The sequence below is a fragment of the Cygnus atratus genome, chromosome 3 (genome assembly GCF_013377495.2).
Source record: "Cygnus atratus isolate AKBS03 ecotype Queensland, Australia chromosome 3, CAtr_DNAZoo_HiC_assembly, whole genome shotgun sequence".
In the NCBI taxonomy this organism is placed as follows: Eukaryota; Metazoa; Chordata; class Aves; order Anseriformes; family Anatidae; genus Cygnus; species Cygnus atratus.
Window position 1 is genome coordinate 38,365,031 of NC_066364.1, and position 19,229 is coordinate 38,384,259.

The 19,229-nt window shown below is 39.0% G+C and overlaps 2 protein-coding genes across 6 annotated transcripts in view; one reads left to right on the top strand and one right to left on the bottom strand.

Moving 5' to 3' along the window:
• The window catches only part of RARS2 (arginyl-tRNA synthetase 2, mitochondrial), a 52,937-nt gene extending 45,840 nt beyond the window's left edge, over positions 1-7,097 (bottom strand). For 2 of the 3 annotated variants that reach the window (XM_035559448.2, XM_035559447.2), the window contains exons 1-4: positions 7,019-7,097; positions 6,420-6,493; positions 5,693-5,798; positions 2,321-2,404 (exon numbers count right to left, since the gene is read on the bottom strand). In XM_035559448.2, the coding sequence (XP_035415341.1) occupies positions 2,321-2,404; positions 5,693-5,798; positions 6,420-6,493; positions 7,019-7,057 (303 nt within the window). In that variant the 5' untranslated portion in view covers positions 7,058-7,097. Of the gene's footprint in view, positions 1-2,320; positions 2,405-5,692; positions 5,799-6,419; positions 6,494-6,567; positions 6,684-7,018 lie in introns of all 3 variants that reach the window. The other variant, XM_035559450.2, reaches the window with a different exon arrangement.
• Positions 7,098-7,143: 46 nt separating this feature from the next.
• ORC3 (origin recognition complex subunit 3) overlaps positions 7,144-19,229 on the top strand; it is a 36,758-nt gene continuing 24,672 nt past the window's right edge. For 2 of the 3 annotated variants that reach the window (XM_035559444.2, XM_035559445.2), the window contains exons 1-6: positions 7,144-7,261; positions 9,338-9,392; positions 12,212-12,309; positions 16,176-16,320; positions 17,588-17,692; positions 18,466-18,620. In XM_035559444.2, coding sequence (XP_035415337.1) covers positions 7,238-7,261; positions 9,338-9,392; positions 12,212-12,309; positions 16,176-16,320; positions 17,588-17,692; positions 18,466-18,620 — 582 coding nt within the window. In that variant the 5' untranslated portion in view covers positions 7,144-7,237. Of the gene's footprint in view, positions 7,262-9,337; positions 9,393-9,859; positions 9,931-12,211; positions 12,310-16,175; positions 16,321-17,587; positions 17,693-18,465; positions 18,621-19,229 lie in introns of those variants that run through there. The other variant, XM_035559446.2, reaches the window with a different exon arrangement.

Genomic DNA, 19,229 nt, shown 5'->3' on the forward strand with positions numbered 1-19,229 from the left:
CACAGAAGTTCAGGATTTCTAGCCTTCATGATTAGCACTAAAGCCAGCCTAAGGGACAAAACTGCAGAATCCTCTCCATCAGTTCACTGCGGGTAGACTAAAACAACAGCTTATGGGAGATACCTTATGGTCTGATCATTCTGAATAATAATGGGATACATACACACAAACCGGTGGTTTAAGTGAAGGAAAACCTGACAAAAGAGGCTTAGCTATTTCTGATTTCAGCAATACGAATGCTTTCATTGTTCTTTCTAGAACATGAGGCAGACTAACATCTCTAGCTTTTTCCAGTTGCTTTACATCACTGCCCGCTGTATTTCTTCATCAATCTTTTTTTAGGAATAGCATCTGCCTAATGTTCTTTTCCTTTCTTATTGGATGAGAGTACGTATATACAATGTGGAAACAGAAAAACAGGAGACTTTTGCAAGAATTTAAGCCTCCTCAGAATCATCAAGGCACTTAACTCCAAAACAGGAAGAAAAACAACAACCCACAACACTCACATTCTACTAAGACTGCTAGATTTTCCTAGGCATCAAAAGCCAGCTTGCTTTCTACTCCTCTAGCGCCAAGGAAAGCCAACTATTCAGACCTCACGTGTCTAAACACCCCTTCTTCCACCTGCGAATCTGTAAGAATGGCTTGTACAAAAGCATGCCTACTTTGAAAGCATGGAGACTGTCTAAAATTCCTTAAAATATTTCCTCAACAGCTTGAATGTAGTTTGTGGAAAGAGGAATCCTATGCTTAGATTATCAGTACTGCAATCATACAGCAAGGTAAGCCCCTGTACACACCCTGTATTCTTCAGTTTATCACAGTGATGCCAATACACTACAAAACCTAATACACGAAGCTGTAAGTCTCGGACAAACTTCCTGAACATAGTACAGGCCTCTGGCAATGTGAACTGAAGTGGAAATCTCATTCCATTCAGTGGAAAGTTGTTTGTTTGATTTTATTTTTCCTGAAGTCACCTTAAAACAATTCTGCAGCAGAAATAGCAGCTGTAGAAAAAAGGAACTATGCCTGTAGAGAAACCTTTAATGCTGTTTTCATTATGGCATCTTAGAAGGTAAGCCAGACACACACACAAATCCTCAAATTTACCATAGCCTTATTCTCCTTATTAGTGAAAGTCACAGCTAGGTCTGATCTCCTCCTCTCTCCTCAGTGATATAATGCAAAATTCTGTGTTCTAATCCCACATTTCTTCCAGCAAAATTCTACTAGGCCAGACACATAGTTTTGCTTGACTCATTATTCTGATTAAAATCCCTACGACAAAGCACCTTGTCAAATCCTGCCCATGAACACAATTTAACACCAACACTATTCTTTCAGTGAATAGTCAGGTGTTATGTTCTTATCATGATGGATTACAGATAGTTAATGAGAATTTAAGGAGATGTTTCGAGGCAATAAATAAAGCAGCCAATTGATAGGAATGCCTAGCTATTAGCAGTTCACAAGGCGACCTATCATTCAGGAGAAGATGATAACAAGCCTAAGAGACTCGCTCAGTGGAAGCCCTGTTAGGAAGAGAGCTTCACCAGCATTAGGTAAGATCTGATTTTCTGCCCAAATCACACGTGGCTCATTTTCTAAGACCACAATGTTGTTTCCACAAAAGCTGCTTAGATTAATGCCTTGAACACCACCACAAAGTAGCTTGCAACCCAAGTTAGTTCAGCTGGCTTAGCAGGGCTTTCATTCACTCCCCAGTCGAACAGCACCAGCCAGCCACCTATCCTAAGGGAAGTCCTTGAAAATAATCCGGACTGAGTGCAACCGAACCACTACTCTTATGGACTGAGTGGTATCTTCCTTTCACTAAGTTACTGGTTTAAAAAATTAAGATTTCAATTCCAGTCAGATTGGACTTTGCAGAATTTTTGGCAGCAAAGTATGTAACGGTAGATTTGAAGTCAAGTACTTTTATTTCAGGTATCTTTCTACCATCCTTCTTTATTTTAAACAAGAGTTTATATGCAAGACCAAAATTTTGAGCTGTGTACTTCAGAAACACAAAGAACATGTGAAAACTGCCTTTTAGAGCAGAAACATTCAAGAAAAAGAAGAGTATGGTTGTAACTGAAGGATAGATGCATTGTTTCCTCAAGAGGATAAACTTCCCTGAGCCTCATTCCCAATTCTAGACCAACCTAACAAAGCAGCATCAGGAATCCTTGAGGAGAATTTATGCAAAAAAAGCAGATATGTATAGAAAATATCAAAGACTATGGTTAAGTATTTTATAGTTTTACATTGAGGAATTTATCGAGGAACCTTAACACACATGAAATATACTCACCTTTGCCAGTAATTCCCTGTTTATCGTAAAGTTCACTGTTCCTGGACCAGTGCTGATTTCACTCACTACAGCATCACATTTTAGCTATAAGAACAAAATAGAACAGTAACTCTCTATGAAAACAGGTAAATTAGGAAATTTTAATTCAATTCACTCAAAATATTAATTTAATCCACTACAAATATTAAATGCTATTTATCTGATTGGAAACAATCACAGATCATTTAATCCATCCTGTTGAAAAAAGGATGACTTTATTATTTCTAATCCATGCTTACTAGCTCTGAACACATCTCACTCTGAAATGTCACACGTTTGTTTTGCTTCAGTCCTTGCATGTGTCCAGGCTGTTTTCTTTTGGCTGTGAGCAGCAGATGATCTCTTTGTATGCACAAAGGCTGAGATGCATTTGACAGCTTCACAGTGTATGTGACAACACAAAAAAAATAAAGATCCACGTCTTAAAGAAAATCTGAGACAAGTTTTGGACTGCTGTTTCTTGAAGTTCCTGACTTGAACTACAATACCTTGCAGCAGCCAGTGATACAAAATAAAGATGTTAAAGGTTCATATATTAAAGATTCCATTTACAATTTTCAGAAGGCTCATGTTTTGAAAATTCTGAAGCTGTAAGGAATGTTTAAGCAGCTCTAATGTCAACCTCCTCTTTACACAGATTTTGGTCTCTTTACAGGTTGAGAGTTTTGGCTTCGTTTTCACTAAAGTAGCTTCCTTTCATAGACAGGACATTTTCTCAAAATACAAAAACAAACAAAAAACAGAGGATAACTTGGTCATCTTATAACTTGGTCATCTTATAACTTGGTCTTTGAGAGAGACAAGCTACACGCTCCTTCTGGAGCGCATCATGATGAAGAAGAAGTTCTAGCCCCATTCTAGGTCTTGTAGTTAGATCCTACCTCAAACAGGAGTAATTACTGTTAGCCTGTAAGTTCTTTATCCTTAACAATCTCCAATAACAACAAATGCCATTGTTTATTCATAAGCTACATGAAAGAAATATTTCTTATACTGACTCTGAATTTCCCTCCTCTTTGTTTTACTGAAGGCCCATTTTACCCATGTTATGGGGCAGATATAAATCAGAAATTCCCACTGCACTTTCTCCATACTGTTTGTTCTGCTAAACATTTTCTACATAATCTGTCACTACTATCTCAGTGTTTTTCAACTCTCTTTAATATGAGAGCTTATTTGTCCTCTCCATAGCTCTATCAACCTTTCCTCCAAGTACTTTACGGTTCTTTAGTAACCAGATCTCCTCATGCCTGTGGCTTGGATCAGAATGCCATATCAGAATATCCTATAAAGGCATAAAAAGAAAAAAAAGTTCCCCCTCAGCCAAGAACTAACAGTTGAAAGATTAAGCAAGAAGCAGCCACCCAGATCAAATCAAAAGCCAACAGAAACAAGACAATTACAACCTTTGTGACAGACAAATCTCAGCATATCTTAGCATATTGTTCCATTTGGCAACACAGTGCCTTATTATTTTGGCTACTTTAGTTAATGGGAACTATTTCAGTCTTTTCTGCCTAACCTAAATATCTGTATTTCAAACATTGTGACCAATTTCCTCTTCAGTGACTAAGAGCATGCTACTGAAACTCGAGGTACTCTATCAACTGTTTATCATGACAAACACTGATCACTGCCTACGTTTCCCTGTCTCACTGCTAATTTTTGATATTATGGTCATATTTTGCATATTTGTATTTCTATACTGCTTATCTTTGTGGATGACATGATCAGTCTAAGCAAATTATAATAAACGCATTGCCTTTATCCAATATTCAACAGAAATGATTCTAAGAGATTAGAGTGGTTTTTTTTCCTTTTCCTCCTTTTTTTTTTTTTCTCCTTTGGTTAACCAGCGTGGTGTATTCAATTTCTGAGCTTATACTGATGGTCTGCTCTTTTCTACTGTTACATCTGCTTTGCTGTCTAAAGATGTGAGGCTTGGTGGCCAAGATTTATTTAATGAGCCAGAACCAATAAAAGAGAAAGACACATTTGTAGCTTTCTAATCACTGGTAACAGCATTTGTTTTTGAAGTGACAGACTAGACACAGGGAAAAGAATTGCTACCATGATGTTACAGTCACGGGAACAGAATGCCCACAGAGGCCGTTAAATCCTTGGAGGCTTATAAAACCACAGTGGATTTCAAAAGTCCTGAGCAAACTCATCCAAAAGCCCTCAAAAACCTGCTTTGAGGAGGAGACTGAAACAAATCACTTCCTGAGGCCCTTTCCAACTTACATTATTCTATGATGCTAGATCATCTTAAAGTTGTTTCAGAACTTTTGGTTGTACATCTGTGCACCATCAGCTCTTCCTCTGCCTGAGTCAGAATATTCATGTGCTACAAAAATGGGTCCAAAGTATGGTTCTCTTCAACACCTCAGCAGTGAAGAATGAAATGAGGAAATAGTTTAGCTTCTCAGTAATATTCTAATTCTTTTTATTCGTCCTTTTTAACTCCTGATCATATAGCAACCCTACTGATTCTCTCTCAAATTTGTTCTGAGGCAGATGAAGCACCTTTTTTACACTTTTATTATTTGACCTACTGCCTCTTTGCACCTAACATTGCCACTACTTCTTAGTTTATACTCCTCTTCATCAGCACCAGTAACACTTTTTTAGATTTTGAAGGATTTTTTTCATCTCTAATGATCCCTCAAAACCTAGCATCATCTTTCTGGTCCCTCTTTCAACCCTATACATACCAACTTCTCTGAATTTTTCTTCTCTTCCATGTACCTTTTTTTTCTTCAAGGTTTGTGTCACTTCTGTATATCTTGTTTTGCCTGTTACTTCTTTTTTATTACAGTAGCTATCCTTAATGACTCAGCCACTGCCATTTCCCATGGCCTGAAATGGCCATGAAAACATTGCTGTTCTAAGAAACCTCAATTTCAAAAAGTTAGTCAGTTAGTTCAAAGTCTGGCCTGTTTGACCCACAGGTTAAATTTCTCCATTGTGATTTTAGTGTTGGATTTTGCCATCTTTAATTTCTCAGGCCACTACATACTCAATTTTTTCCTCTAGTTTTGGTCAACAGTACGGACCACAGCATAGCTTTTAGGCAGTGCCTCCTAACTCACAAATATTACTTGTTCTCAAACTATTTTAAAACAACAATTTCACAAAAAAATTAACTAAAACTGCTCCTCCGGTTACCTGTGAAGACTCTGTGGGTGAGTGACAATGGGTGCAGTCATTAAACTACTCTGATCCAGAGAGATGTTTGAAGAAAGAATATGATTTTCTTTACGATGCCTGTTACATTCCTCGTCTGTAAGTTCATTACTGCATCAAATACATGGAATTAACGTATTAGCATACCTTCTCAGCTAGCTTCTGAGCTTGAAGCTGAAGATCTTGTGCTAAACAATCACCAGAATGATTTTCTAGAACAGAAGCAATAGAAAGCTGGAAATCAGCAACATGCCTGAAAAAAAAAAAAAAAGAACAGATGAAAATCAGGGAAAAAAGTGTTGAAAGGACATGGAGATTTGACAAATCCAAGCTGACTCTGCATATGGCAAGTCTAATTGGCAAGCATAAGCCAGTTGCAGGTACCCAAAAGTTAGCTATGTTTAGAAAGCTGCAGTAGAAAGCTAAATATTACCTTCGCTCTAATACAACTGTAAAATACATACGGTGAAATCACCATCTCACAGTAAAAAAATGTTATACTCATGAATAAAAGTAGTTTATCTGCCAAAATTACTACACCTCTTAAGTATGACAGGGAAAAAAATCTGTAACTTCACATTGGTACTAAGCAGTTTCACATTTAGTTCATTTATTAATACTGAAACATTTACCATTCAAGTGGTGCATATTATTTATATTTTTGAAGCAATTATATTTGCGTTAAGCTTGCTTCAAAAAATAGAGTGGTTTAATTAGATTTAGGTATCTTCTTATAATTGGACCAGTATATTAGCTTAGGTTTGCTTTTCTGTATTTCTTTTTCCCTGAAGTCCTATTAAGCCATTGTACTAAGAAACACAACCAAAAATAATATAACATGACAAAATATTGTAAAATAAAGTGCAATCACTACCGTTTTTTGGAGACAGGAACTGCAGATATGGACTTTATTAGATTTTCTGGTGGTAGATCCAAAACTTTCGAGAGCTAAATTTGAAATAAAGAACAAAGTGGCTTAAGTGAAAAAGATTCAGGAAAAGTATTGCTCCCTGTTTAAATACCTGTGAGGGATTTTCAAGTAAATTTCCTCTCGGGGAAAGAAAGTAAATAATTATGAAGTACTTTAAGCTTGCTGTTTTCCAATTTGCAACACGAATGCAGGGAATAGTAAAGGAACCTTAGAAAAGGAAAAAAAAAAAAAGCCAAGGCAAAACATCATGAACAGGTTCTTTATTTCACAGGATAACGTTTTATTTATTTATTTATTTATTTATATCCTCCAGCCCCTGCACGCTACTACCGGCCCGCCCCCCCCCACCTTGGCTGACCCAGGCCCCCCCCCAGCCGTTAGGGGTGGGCGGGCCAACGAAGCCCGCGCCGATCCCCTTGGCAACCGGCCCTACCACCTGCCACCTCCGGGAGGGGGGGACCCGGCTGAGGGCTCAAACCGGGCGGCTCCGCTTTCGGCACAGCCCCGCTCGGGGCTACGGAAGGACGGGCTGGGAGGGTTACCTGGGTGGCGATGCTCCTCCGGAAGGCGCAAGCTGCCATGACCGGGCCGCGAAGCGGGAGGTCAGCACCGCCCCTTGCCCCCGCCCGCCGCTTTCCGCCCGCCCTGTCAACGCCGCGCTGCCCCGCACTGCGCATGCGCCTTCTTTTGCCTCCCCTCTCCTCAGGGCCGTGTGGCCGTTACCTCACGGAGCCGTTAGCGGGGGGGGGGGAGGGGGCGACATGAGTGTGGGCTCCGTCTCCAAGGTGAGGGGGGGGGGGGGGGTCGCGTTTGATGTCGTTTAAGCGTTACATTTGTGTGATTTTTTTGTTTTTTGTTTTGAAAGCTTACGTTTGGTCCACGGCCAGGGGCGCCGGGGCGGTAGCGAGGAGGGAACGTTTGCCAGAGCGCTTCGCTTAAAATGTGGTACAGCACCGCGCTGTGTGGTGTCTTGCTTGGTTATATCGCGGGCAGCAGCAGTTGGCCACAGCACGCAGGGATGTGTTTTATCCTAGGAAAACTCCCTCCCCTCGTGTTATTTTCCACTGAATCCTGACGTGTGTCTGGGTTCTTCAGTGTGCAGGTGACCGTGCTTTAAGGGGGACGTGGAACTGCTTACAACCAAAGTTAAAATTGAATCTAGGAAGAGTGGGTTTCCCTTTTAAAAATGTTGCTTTTAAGTATTTGAGCAGTGAAAGGTCCTTCCGTTGTGTCCTGTGTCTTATATGTAATACTTGGTAGTTTTACATACTCATCTCTGCTGCATTGAATGTAAAACATTCAATAATATTTGTAGTTCATTAGACTTAAGTATGTATCCTTTCTTCTTACATCTATGTGTTTTATACAGTTCTTTTCATAGAATCACAGAATGGTTTGGATTGGAAGAGGCCTTAAAGCCCATCCAGTCCCACCCCCCTGCCATGGGCAGGGACACCTCCCACCAGGCCAGGTTGCCCAAAGCCCCATCCAGCCTGGCCTTGAGCACCTCCAGGGATGGGGCATCCACAGCTTCTCTGGGCAACCTGTGCCAGGGTCTCGCCACCCCCTGAGTAATTTGGGCCAATTTCAGTTGTCTTCTCATGAATTACTGTTCTGACTTACTATGTGTAAGGCAGCATAAATAAGTCTGTGTCAAAGCTTTTTGTAGTGGAATTGTTCCACAGCATTTAGGGTACGGACAACGCAGCTGGACAACTTTTGTCCAGCTATTTTTAGATGGTTTTTAATATGTAGTAAAATGGAAAGTATCTGAGAACTTTTCCAATTCCTAAGGCAGTTTTTCAGAGGGGGACAACAATAGGTATCAGTGTTTGACTTCAGATTCTTATTTGGATCAGAAGGGAAATAACATGTCTGAAGATACCCAACAATCTAGTGTCTGTAATCAAAATTGAGCACCTTTCTAGAGTTTTACTTTTATTAGATCATTCTTACGCTGGTGGCTGAACTGTCTCAGTTTGAGTTCAATAATCTTTGCTTATGCAAGCGTCTCTGTGGGAAATACTGGATTGAATCAGTCTGTTTAAATACCTTGAACATTTGTGTTTTTGCTTCGCTCTTGCTGTGGCACGAGAACCTCACAGCAAGAGCTGGGGAAAGTGTACGATTGCTGGAATAAAGGAAATTGCAAAAAGTAGATGAGTATTGATTTGGGAGAATGATGGGGGAGAAATTTCAGGTTTTCTACAGGAAATTGAAAAAATCTCCCAGAATTCAAAGCTTAGTACTTGCATTTGATTTCATCCTTCTTGGTGATGAATCAAATCTAACTGTGAGATGACTTCTATCTGGAGGACTTCTGGAGGCAGGGTTTTTATTTATCTGAACCTTTTCCAACTATTTGTCATTCTGCTTTTATCTGTCTTTACTTTTCTATTCTGGGATGGACTTGTTGTCCTCTGCAGTTGCAGGGTGTCATTGGCTTTTGGATCACCTCTGCTGTGCATCCCAGCCTCTTGCTTTGCTTTTAACTGAATCTGTATCGAGGAAACTATTGATATGTCCCCAGGGAATCATTTCCTCTTAATTTTAAATCTGTTGAATGAAGGTACATGAGGAGTTCAACGATTCCTCTCGCTGCTGTTCTACCTGATGGATGAATTGAAGAACATAATGGAAGGGTGATAAAAGTTCCTCACAGATATTCTGGAATACTGTTTCCACTGCTTTTCTAGCTTGAAACAGGAAAATAAAAGCACAACTAATGGTATCCTTAAGATGCTGGCAATTAGGTTAAATTGTTGATGGAACACTGCGGTTAAAGGAGAATAAAATGGCCTTAGGAGTCACAGTCAGATTGATGCTCATTTTGAAGTTATATTTTTCTTGTTATTCTCCAGGGCTGCTTTGTTTTTAAACCAAGTCCCAAGAAGAGAAAGGTGTCTCAAAAAACAGGTTAGTGCATTTTGATGTATGTTGCTGTGCTTTGGGAGGGTTAATCCTGGAAGCTTCAGTTCTGATTGAATTCTGTTGTAGCTGTGTGAGGATTTCAGTTGCTCCTTGATGTCAGTATTTCTGAAAATTCATTTCTTCAGAAGTAGTAGGTTAGTGTAAATGTTTTTTTCATCTCCAGCAATCAAGAATGTATAGCTGGCCTTTGTCTTTGCATTTTTATTTTTTTTTTACAAGAGAACTCTCCATGCTGCCATAAATTGTTAACTGACAAACCATCTATCTGAAGAGTCTGAATGAGCCACTTTTAAGCTGTGGGAGTCAGAAATTATATCCATTCATAATTCTTACCCTGTTTGGGTAGTTTTTCTTCTTTTCCTTGAACAACTTTGGCAGAAGCCATTTGTGAACATCCCTTGGCTTGTGTTTACTAACATTTGTTGTTATATTTACTTTCTTTTCTCCAGTCCAAAAGGCATGTATACAAGTCTCTGGGCATTTGAGGAAGACCAAATGGGACAGACTGTTATTGAAGCCATAAGTAAGGCTGCTCAAATAGTTGCTGTTTGAAAGTTGGTCAGGGAACGAACTGTTCTTATTCCAAGGTTACAGTTTTTCGGCAGGGACAGAGCTGTCAAAAAGTGTGACAGTTCGAAAATACATATTTTTTAAAAAAAGGTGGAGGGGAAAGTAATAAGGCTTTGGAAGTCATCACAGACTCCTTCATTACCAGAGGGACTTACATCAGCACCTGCTTTAAAATTAATTCCAAATTATTTTTTTCTGTGAGAGTTGGCACATCTGTGGCTCAGGGAACGAGAGGTAGGCAGGTTCAATCCAGTCTGTCATTGCAAGATAAATAAACTAACAACCAAGACCTATGCACTTAAACCACGTTGGAATTTCACCCTGTACTGAACAGTATGTTTTTGCAAGATTTATAAATCATGGTTGGAAAAATGTGTTGCTCCACTTAGCACATACTTTGTCACAGAAAAATGAATTTGACTGGGCTATTCTGAAAAGAGAAGCAGAAGGGAGCTGGTTTGACTGCTAACAGCAGTTGATTCAAATGGTATTCTAAATAAACGTGACTTTGATGTGCATATGTTGCATTTGGAAGGCCAAACCTGACAAATGTGAAGTTTCAGGTGGGGTTGATAATACCACCTCACAAAGGCCTTCTGTGCACATTTGCACATACAGTTTCAGGTCTGGTAGTATAGAAAGAATATTATTCTTTGGAATAATAACTGTGGTGGCTGGATTGTCTTTAACTCAAAGCCTGCGTCATCAAAGTGTGTTATGTATTTATGTGATTTTTCTTAGGGATACAAATGAGATGATAGCTCAGGGCAGACGAGGAAAACAGAAGATTAGGTGGGGATGGGTGTTGTTCATCATTTACAGTGAAGTTTTTTTTAGTGATATGAAAGATTAAATGTGCTCCTCATGTGGTTCTTTAGAGGTCAGACCACAGCTGATGCTCCCTTGGATGGCTTAGCAAATGGACCTTGTAATCAAACTTCATATTTGCATGTCTTTAGAAAAATTTAGCTGTTATGTTCAACGTTGCCTTGTAGCAAGCAACAGGTAACAACAGGCTGTTTACTTCACCTTCAGCCTTTGTGTTCTTCCACGTAGTGTTAGTGAAGCCTTAAAAGCTACAGCAGCTGGGAGTAAGGCGTGGGTATGCTGGGAGCAGGACAGTTGCAAACCTGTGCTATTTTATTTTATGAAATGTAGACTGTGTGAAGGTGGGAGGAAAAACAAGAAAAATGTCACTCAGACTTGTTTCTGTTCAGGCTCCTATTTCACTTTCAACTCTGTCCTTCTTGTTAGGAAGCTGGTAGAGAGTTTCTGTACTCATATCTGTGAGCTAGAGGAGCACCTGGGAAGCCAGATGCATTCAAAAATGTGCCAAGACATGGTGTTACTAAAATGGAGCTGATTTTTGAAGGATTCATGGCTTTTATGGCTCAGATATGTTTTTTCTCATTTTCTTCTTTGTGAACAGCTCACATAGAAGTGAGAGGCAGCTTAGAGATGATTCAAAAATACAGGCTTGGTTTGTGCTTAAAAGTTTTGCTGGGATAGTTATGGTAGTTAAGATTATGTATTTAAAAAAATAATCTGTATTTCAAGTAACCTAACAGTCCTTTCCCAGTATACCTGTTTTGTTTTTTTTTTTTTTCTGGAAGCTGGTATTACTGCATCTTTCCAGGAAGACAGAAAGGATTTTTATGCACATGTTTGTGCAAGCCTTTGTGGTTCTTATCAGACTGTTATAGTGAAGGAGGATTGAATATTTAATAGGGGAAACAGACCCACAAAACTTTCTGAAGCAAGGGGAAGATATATACCTATATATTAATATTGATAGTGTGTGTGTGTGTGTATGTACTTTGTGAAGCAAGGGAAAGATGTAATTAATATTTTATATATATATATATATGTATACACATATACATACACATATGTATACACACAGATATAAATATATGTAATAATAATGGCTTTTTGCCCTGATTTAGCCTTTAGCTCATCTGGGACTTGAGGTAGAAGCCAGCTCTTTGACTGAAGGCTGTATAGCTGGGCAATAGATTCTGCTTATTCCCTCACTTCTTCTACCAGATACCAGCAGTTAATTAACTGGCTAAGAGAAAAGTCATCTCCCTTATACCTATATAGATATATCTGCTGTATCTGTCTATATAGATATCTTTATCCATAGGTGTTCTTGCTTCAGTTGGGTACTTTGCTTTCTTCTCAAGAAAAAATGATTTGTTTTAATAATATTTGTCTTTCCCTTTGCTTTCTAGCTGACTACTTCAGGGAAGGAAACAGTGATTCAGAGGATAGCGAGTTACGGTTTGCTACTTGTCAGTCATTATGGAAACAGGTGAAATTGGAAACAGAGGTGGGTCTTGCACCTAATACTAAAGCATTTATAACAGTGCTGCTTGCTTCTTTGTTTTTGGAGGTCTCTTTTTACACACTTAAAAGAACAATTTGTTAAAGCAATAAAAGGGCCAGAAATACTGACCAAGACTGAAATGCTTTTCTAGTGTACGAAATTAAAAAAAATAAAAAATATCCATCAGTTACATATTACTTCTTACCACAGAACTACATGCTTTTGATGCTTTAAGCTGCTTCTTCTAAGCTTATGTTTTAACTAATTGACCTTCTTATTATTAATTCCTGGCATACTTTTTTTTATTATTATTTTTTTCCTCTATCTCCAATTCTATTCTGTGTGTGCCAGCCCTCTGAGGACTTCAGGCTGCTTTTGACCTCAGTGTTACAGAACTCATAGCGGCCCAAGATTCACAGTGGATTTATGAGAATACAACTGCATGGATGTCAAATAGTGAAAGATAAGGCTGCAAGCTGAATCTGTTGCGCTAGTACCGACAGTGTCAGTGGGTTTGTCTGGTGGGGATGGGAGTTAATTTCATACTGAACTGTGGCCTCCTAATTGTTGTGTAGTAGATGGCATGCTGTTGTTGTGTCTGAGTAGCCAGCTGGCTTGTATTATAGCATGAATAATTGCTTCCGTACAGCAGGGATTTCCTCCTCTATTCGGTGTCAAGGATTCTGGGCAAGTATTCCGTATTCCTCTGCCTGCTATTGGGTATTAAACATTATGAGTTTTTTTTTTTCCCCAAGTTTGTTTTGGGATATACAGTAGGAGCCAGCTGGATGGAGCTTGTAATCTGGACCTGTGGGCTAAACTCGTAAATTCCTCTAATTCTGTTTCTACTGTTCCATGATCCAGCTCACTTGGACTCGTCAGCACACTTTTCAAACCATAACAACCAGGGTGCGCAAAGCAGCGTGCAGCACCACAGCGCTGATCGTAATAAATAGAAGCTTTTGGAGGTGTATTTGGTATCATCCTACTAGCTGCTTCAGCCTGACAGGTTAGCCACCAGCACTGGCAGAACCTGCCTTGTCAGTTACACAGTGAGGCTAGAGGGACAATGACATCTGTAGCCACTTCTGGAAAACCTTTTCTTGTCTTCTTACTTTGGCATGGTGTTGTCAAGGCTTTTGAAACAATGCTTCTAGATAGCCAGCAGTGGCTGCAGGATTTTCAGGTTGATGAAGTGTTTTTTCCTAGTGCTCTGCAAATATTTGTCCAAGAACAGCCAGCACAACCCATCATGGTAAAAGCCTCCCTTAACTACTTAGAAGCACAGAGCCGTTGCCGTCTGGAAAATCATTATTCTTTCCTGTCCTAAATATTCTGCTGTTGGTTGTGGTGTGTTTTTTAATGCTGCTAGAAGTTCACCAAATATTTTGGCTCTTCTTTCAGCTCCGGATGGACGACAGTTCATCTCTACATTGACAAATTGGCATTGGCCTTGCCTTAGTTTGCTTTACCCAATAGCAGATTATCTGCAGTTATTTTTGATGCTATACGTAGAATTTTCTAGGTAGCTGAGGGCTTTATCCAGTCAGGATTTTATTTCTTTTGCACTTTGAAACTCTGGTGTAGCAAACACAATCCATGGTAGAATACCTGAGAAGTGTAGGGCTTGCTGGTTTGGACTCTTATTCTAGGGCTTCTAGTAGCGCACTAAGGGTAGGATGTTCACTGAAGTGTTTGCCAGGATGTGCTACCTGACATTTTTGTGTCAAGCTATGTGCTTGTGTTGGTCTCTTTTCAGTTCTCTGAAACCTATCTGAGGTGTTGAATACTGAAGTGGATTTGACTTCCAAGTACTTTGTTGTGGAACACTCTTGGCCTTTGTATGTGTATCACAAACTGCGCTGCAGTGGTGGCATTTGGTGATGACATCCTCTCAGGCTCCTCACAACGTGAAAATCTGGCAGAAGTAGTGCAGGAATTATGCTCTTGTCCTTGATTTTTTTTTTTTGCATGTGATTTTTTTACCTCTTTTGTTCCAGTATTGCAGGATATCCTGGGTTTGACCCCTGCTTTCAGCAGTGGTCTTGCAAATATTCTTGTTGCGATACATCTCATCAAGAGCTTTCGGAAACATTCCCTTCTTGTAAGGTCACAAATTTGAGGTGTTACACCAGGCTTCAGGTTAGAAACACAAGTCCCAAGTGCAGGGCTGTAACGTGGTGATTTTAGCTCTAAGGTGCAAATAATAGTTTTCAGACCACACGTGGCAAAACCTTGCTGGGTGTTAGTGTTGTAACAGGGGTTGAACTGCCAGTTCAATTTTTCAACTTTTGTTTCAAAGTTTCCAGAGTAGTGTCATACAAGTAAATGAGTTGGTCACTTGAGATGCAGAGCAGCCTAAAATACTTGGTGGAAAACTACCAGAATAGTGCAAATAATGAAGCTATTTTCACAGAAGGCGACTGATGGATTTAAGAAAGCTAAGCAAGGATGTAGTGGTATGGCAAACTGAATTCCCATCTTCACGAACTCACAGTGAAAGAAATAGTAGAAACTGGAACTATGCAACGTGAGGACTCAGAATCTTATTAGATGGGCTTAGTGATCAGAAGCTCAAGGCCTGATGGATTTTGAAGCAGAAGCTCTGATGATTGTTATGGGATGAATAGTAATGGAGAAGCTCTTATGATGCTGTTATAAAGCTGATGGCATAAACTGTACTTTTTGAAATGTCATGTTACAGTTTTTTCTCAGTTGCCATAGAATTTACCTGGTATGAGTTCAGAGGCAGACAATCAATGTCAAAAAGAAGAATATTTTTGAATAAGTAGAGGGTGAAGAGATTGAGATCATTTTGCGTGTGTTTTGTCAGTTTATCAGTACTCTACAAAGTGTGCGATAGGAACTCTTCTGTACAATAGAAATGGAGCTCAGATTTTTGAGGAGGCATCATATGCAACATCCTGGAGATGTGTTCTTAACTCTTCTGGTAGTTCTCTCAGCAGCTAGAAACAACCTTTGCGGCTTCATTTAAAATCAAGTTCACAGCTGGGTGTGGCACTTGTCATTCCTAAGAAATCTTGATCATGATTTTATTGGGAATAGGGGCTTAATTTTCATCAACCTTCCAGGGTATGTACTGATAATTCTGAACTTCAGAGCACATTTTTGGCTGTTCTACAATAACCCTTCTGATAGATTAGAGACAGATTTTCAAAGACACATACATAATAAAAGAAATACAAAACGTTTCCAGTATATATCTGCGTTTAAAAGTTGTTTCTCCCACTGCCCTTCTCTCACCTTGCAGTATATTCTGGTATGAAGATCATCCTGAAGGGCAAAAGGCAGTGTAGCAAATGAGGCAGTTGCATGGTTTAGTATTTTTTTTTTTCTGTAATGCTTTGTTTCATTATTTTATTTCTTCTTTCAGTTTGAATTAAATTTGAAGGACCTGAGTGTTTGTTCTCATACGGATCTCTCAGAAAAAAAAACACAGGAGTTTTTTAACCCAGGAGGGAATAATAGAAGTTTTTATAAACATTCATTATATTCCTTCTCTGTCACTTATGCTTTGCCTGTGTGTTTTTGTCTCCTCCTTTAAAGGCTGTGGTGTGATTGGTGTGATAACACAGTTAAGCTCATTTGCTGTAAAAGTTATTGTTGAGACATTAGACCAGAAGTTCCAAGATGGGAAACGTCTGTGTTTTCCACATAGTGAATAAACTGGCAAGTTTATAATTCACCAAAAAACAACAGCAAAAACGGCAAAAATACCCCACTAGTGTTACATTAGATGTTGCACTGGAGTTTTAAGGGTTAAATCCAACACAGGGAAAGGGTAGGAAAATGAAGATATTCTGGTGTTTCCACATTTCTATAAATAAAAACTCTCTGCTTGTTTACAGCAAATAGAGGAAGATTTGAATACGCAGTTATTTGATAACCTCGTGAGTTTTTTGAGGAGGTCTCATTCCGAGTTCAAAGAGAAGACAGCAGAATGGAATTGTCGGATGAAGTCCAGAGAAATCCCTACTGCAGCTCTTGTCTTAGGTAACTTTTTTAAGATGCATTCTGTTATGTCCATTTGCTCTCTTACAGAGACTTTCAAGTTGATACAGAGATCAAAGAAATTGTATTGCTGATTTCCAGCAATTAGTGTGAGCAGCATCAGCTTTCAAAAATGTTAACAGAAGAGATTGGGCTGGGAAAAGGAAGAAAGATCTGACCTGCTTCCCTTTTGTCTGTGTACTTAGTTGTGCAATAAGGAACACCTTCCTTAGAGGTGCATCTTAGACAACTGGTCATGATTTTGTTCCCCCCCCGCCCCGATGCCATGGAGATGTTTTGATTCTGTCCTCATTTTTGGCACTAATTTCCTTGCTGGTTTCTGCGACTAACCATGGGATTATACAGCCTCTGTTTTTCTGATAAATGTTAATGAGTTGATTCTTGCAATGCATCTTTTCATGTAGTTTTCTACATGAAAAGCATCATTATCTTGGAAAAGGAGCAGAGGGTGAGAAAAAATAGCCGACGGTTTTAGTATTGAAGTTCTGAAGTCTTTTTTTTGGTTCAAATGTTTTAACTAAACCTGAACCTGGTTCAGGGCAACCTGACTATGTTTTCACTGGATCATGTTAGGTAACCTAAAATTAGGCCTGTGCTGCAGAATTATTGTGTGAACAGTAACAGAGCCTGGAAGGTTAATCTTTTGTATGTAGCAGAAAGTTCCTGCTTTGAATATTTCTGGAAGAAGCAGTGAATTGCCCTCTGGAGAGACTTTTTCTTTCTTTCTTTGACTAAGAATGTTCACAAAGGCAGTAAAAATTGAGTGGTTCATAATAAATTCAGAATGTATTTCATTGAAACTCAGTAATTTCTCCCCTTATATAAGCCCCATGAGGATCCACGTCTCAGGTGTCTGCACTGCTGCTTTTCTAGAGAAAGCAAATTTCATCTTTTTGTCTCCAGTGCTTAGATGACTGTGAATGTCTTCTGCGGTTATGAGCGGCAGGGAAGTTAGAAAAACAATCCCTGCAGGTTTGTACCCGTGAGAAATCTTCCATAGAAAAATAAGGCAAAGTACTACATGAGCCATCTTTACAGTGATTCCCTGTTCCTTTCAGTTGGCTAGTATGAATATGCACGTTTAATCTTGTGCTAGTTTTTCATCTTACCTCATAGATGGTGTGATGCTTTTCATTCCTTCCTTGAATATTTGTGGTAGCTTCTGTTTTATTGTCCACTGTTCAGTTTATCATTCAGTCACTGTGGTCACAAGTCACAGCAAAATGCACTTAATTTGTCTTTCTTCTAGGTGTAAATGTTACAGATCATGACTTGACTTTCAGAAGTCTCTCAGAAGTCCTTCAGAATAGAGTTACTCCTTATGTAGCCTTGCTGCAGGCCAAAGATTGCCCAGGTAAATACTGCAGTGTCTTTGCTTCTTCATCTGAGTAAGTTGTCAGCTAACTAGTTTTTGCCCCAAAGGTAAGAATAATAGGGTGGAGAGATATTGAACGCCTCCTAAAGATTTGTTCAATCCCATGTTAACATCACAGTAAAGCATACTGTGTTTTAAGAGGTGTACAGTTCTGTTGTTCAGTTCTGTTAAAGACAGTGAAGGTTGAAATAAATTGTTGTAGTATGAATGTCAAGAGCGTGTTGTTTTGTGTATTGCATGTCGATACTGAAGGTTGGCTTTCCCCTTTTTTGATCAGATCATGTATGTATGCATTTCATTTTTTTTTAACTGCTTAATTGCACAGAAGAAATGGGTAGAAAAAAAAATCCCCTGCTCTTTATTTAAATATAAAAGGTTATTTAAATAAAAAGGTTTAAATCACTCACAGCAGCATCCCCAGAGCTATTGATTGGCCTTTTCATTTATTTTTAGGCCACTCTGATAGCATTTGTGGAGTTCAGGAAAGGTACAAGGTCACCATCTTAACTTGAATTGTTGCTATCTAGGCAACTTCATAGGATACGTTTTACTGCATTAACAACATTCATGCCATGAATACTTTGAAGCACTATGGAGCGTGAGATGTGCATTCTGGAGCGAGGAGGAGAATAATTAGAAAAGTGAAAAATAATAACTTGGGGAAATTTCTTAGAGCATGAGTTGGGGAAGCTCTAAGATTCTAGGCATCTAACTGAATATCTTTATTGTCTGTCTAAAAACGTGTTGTGAAGGCATAAAAAACCTGATGCAGAAGCTCTTGGGGCAGCTGATGAACTGCTATGTAGATGTGGACTCATCAGAGGAAGACAACTATGTACAGACTTCCCAGAACAGAATACGTTGTTCAATGACTTCTCTAATCACCTGGTATGAAAGTGTAACAAAGGTATGATTTTGGTTTTCATATCAGCAGTTTACAAAAATGTCTGACCTTTAGATTCTTCTAAAAAGGACATTGAATACCTCAAATTTATATGGAGAAGTGAAAAAATGGGAAAAGTTAGCTTTTCATTTAACGCTAAGAAATGACTGAGACTGAGGTGATTTGAAAGTAAATCTGTAACAGATGTGGAGTTAGTTTCTGATGAGGTATGAATGTCAGCATTCTGAAAATCGGCTAAAGTACTATTTTATGATATGTTTACATGGGAACCAGAAGCTTAAAATGCAGTATCAACTTCATACCAGATGCTATTCTCCCAGCAGCGCTGAGATCTTTTGCTTGTTAAAACAAAACTTCAAGAAAGAACAGGGGGAGAGGCACTATTTTAGTGCTGTATGTCGTCATGTTTATCATCATGTTATCATCATGTTATTAGTGGCGGTATGGCATCTGCAACCCATACTGTGTTGAAAAGCAGTGACAAAATAACTGTAAATAGTTTTTATCCTTGTATTTAATAAAGCTAATGATGTTTTATTCAAGTATTTTCTTCTGTCATGAATAAAAGCTAGAACTGATTTTGTGAGCAGTGTGTTAAATAAAAGTTTAATG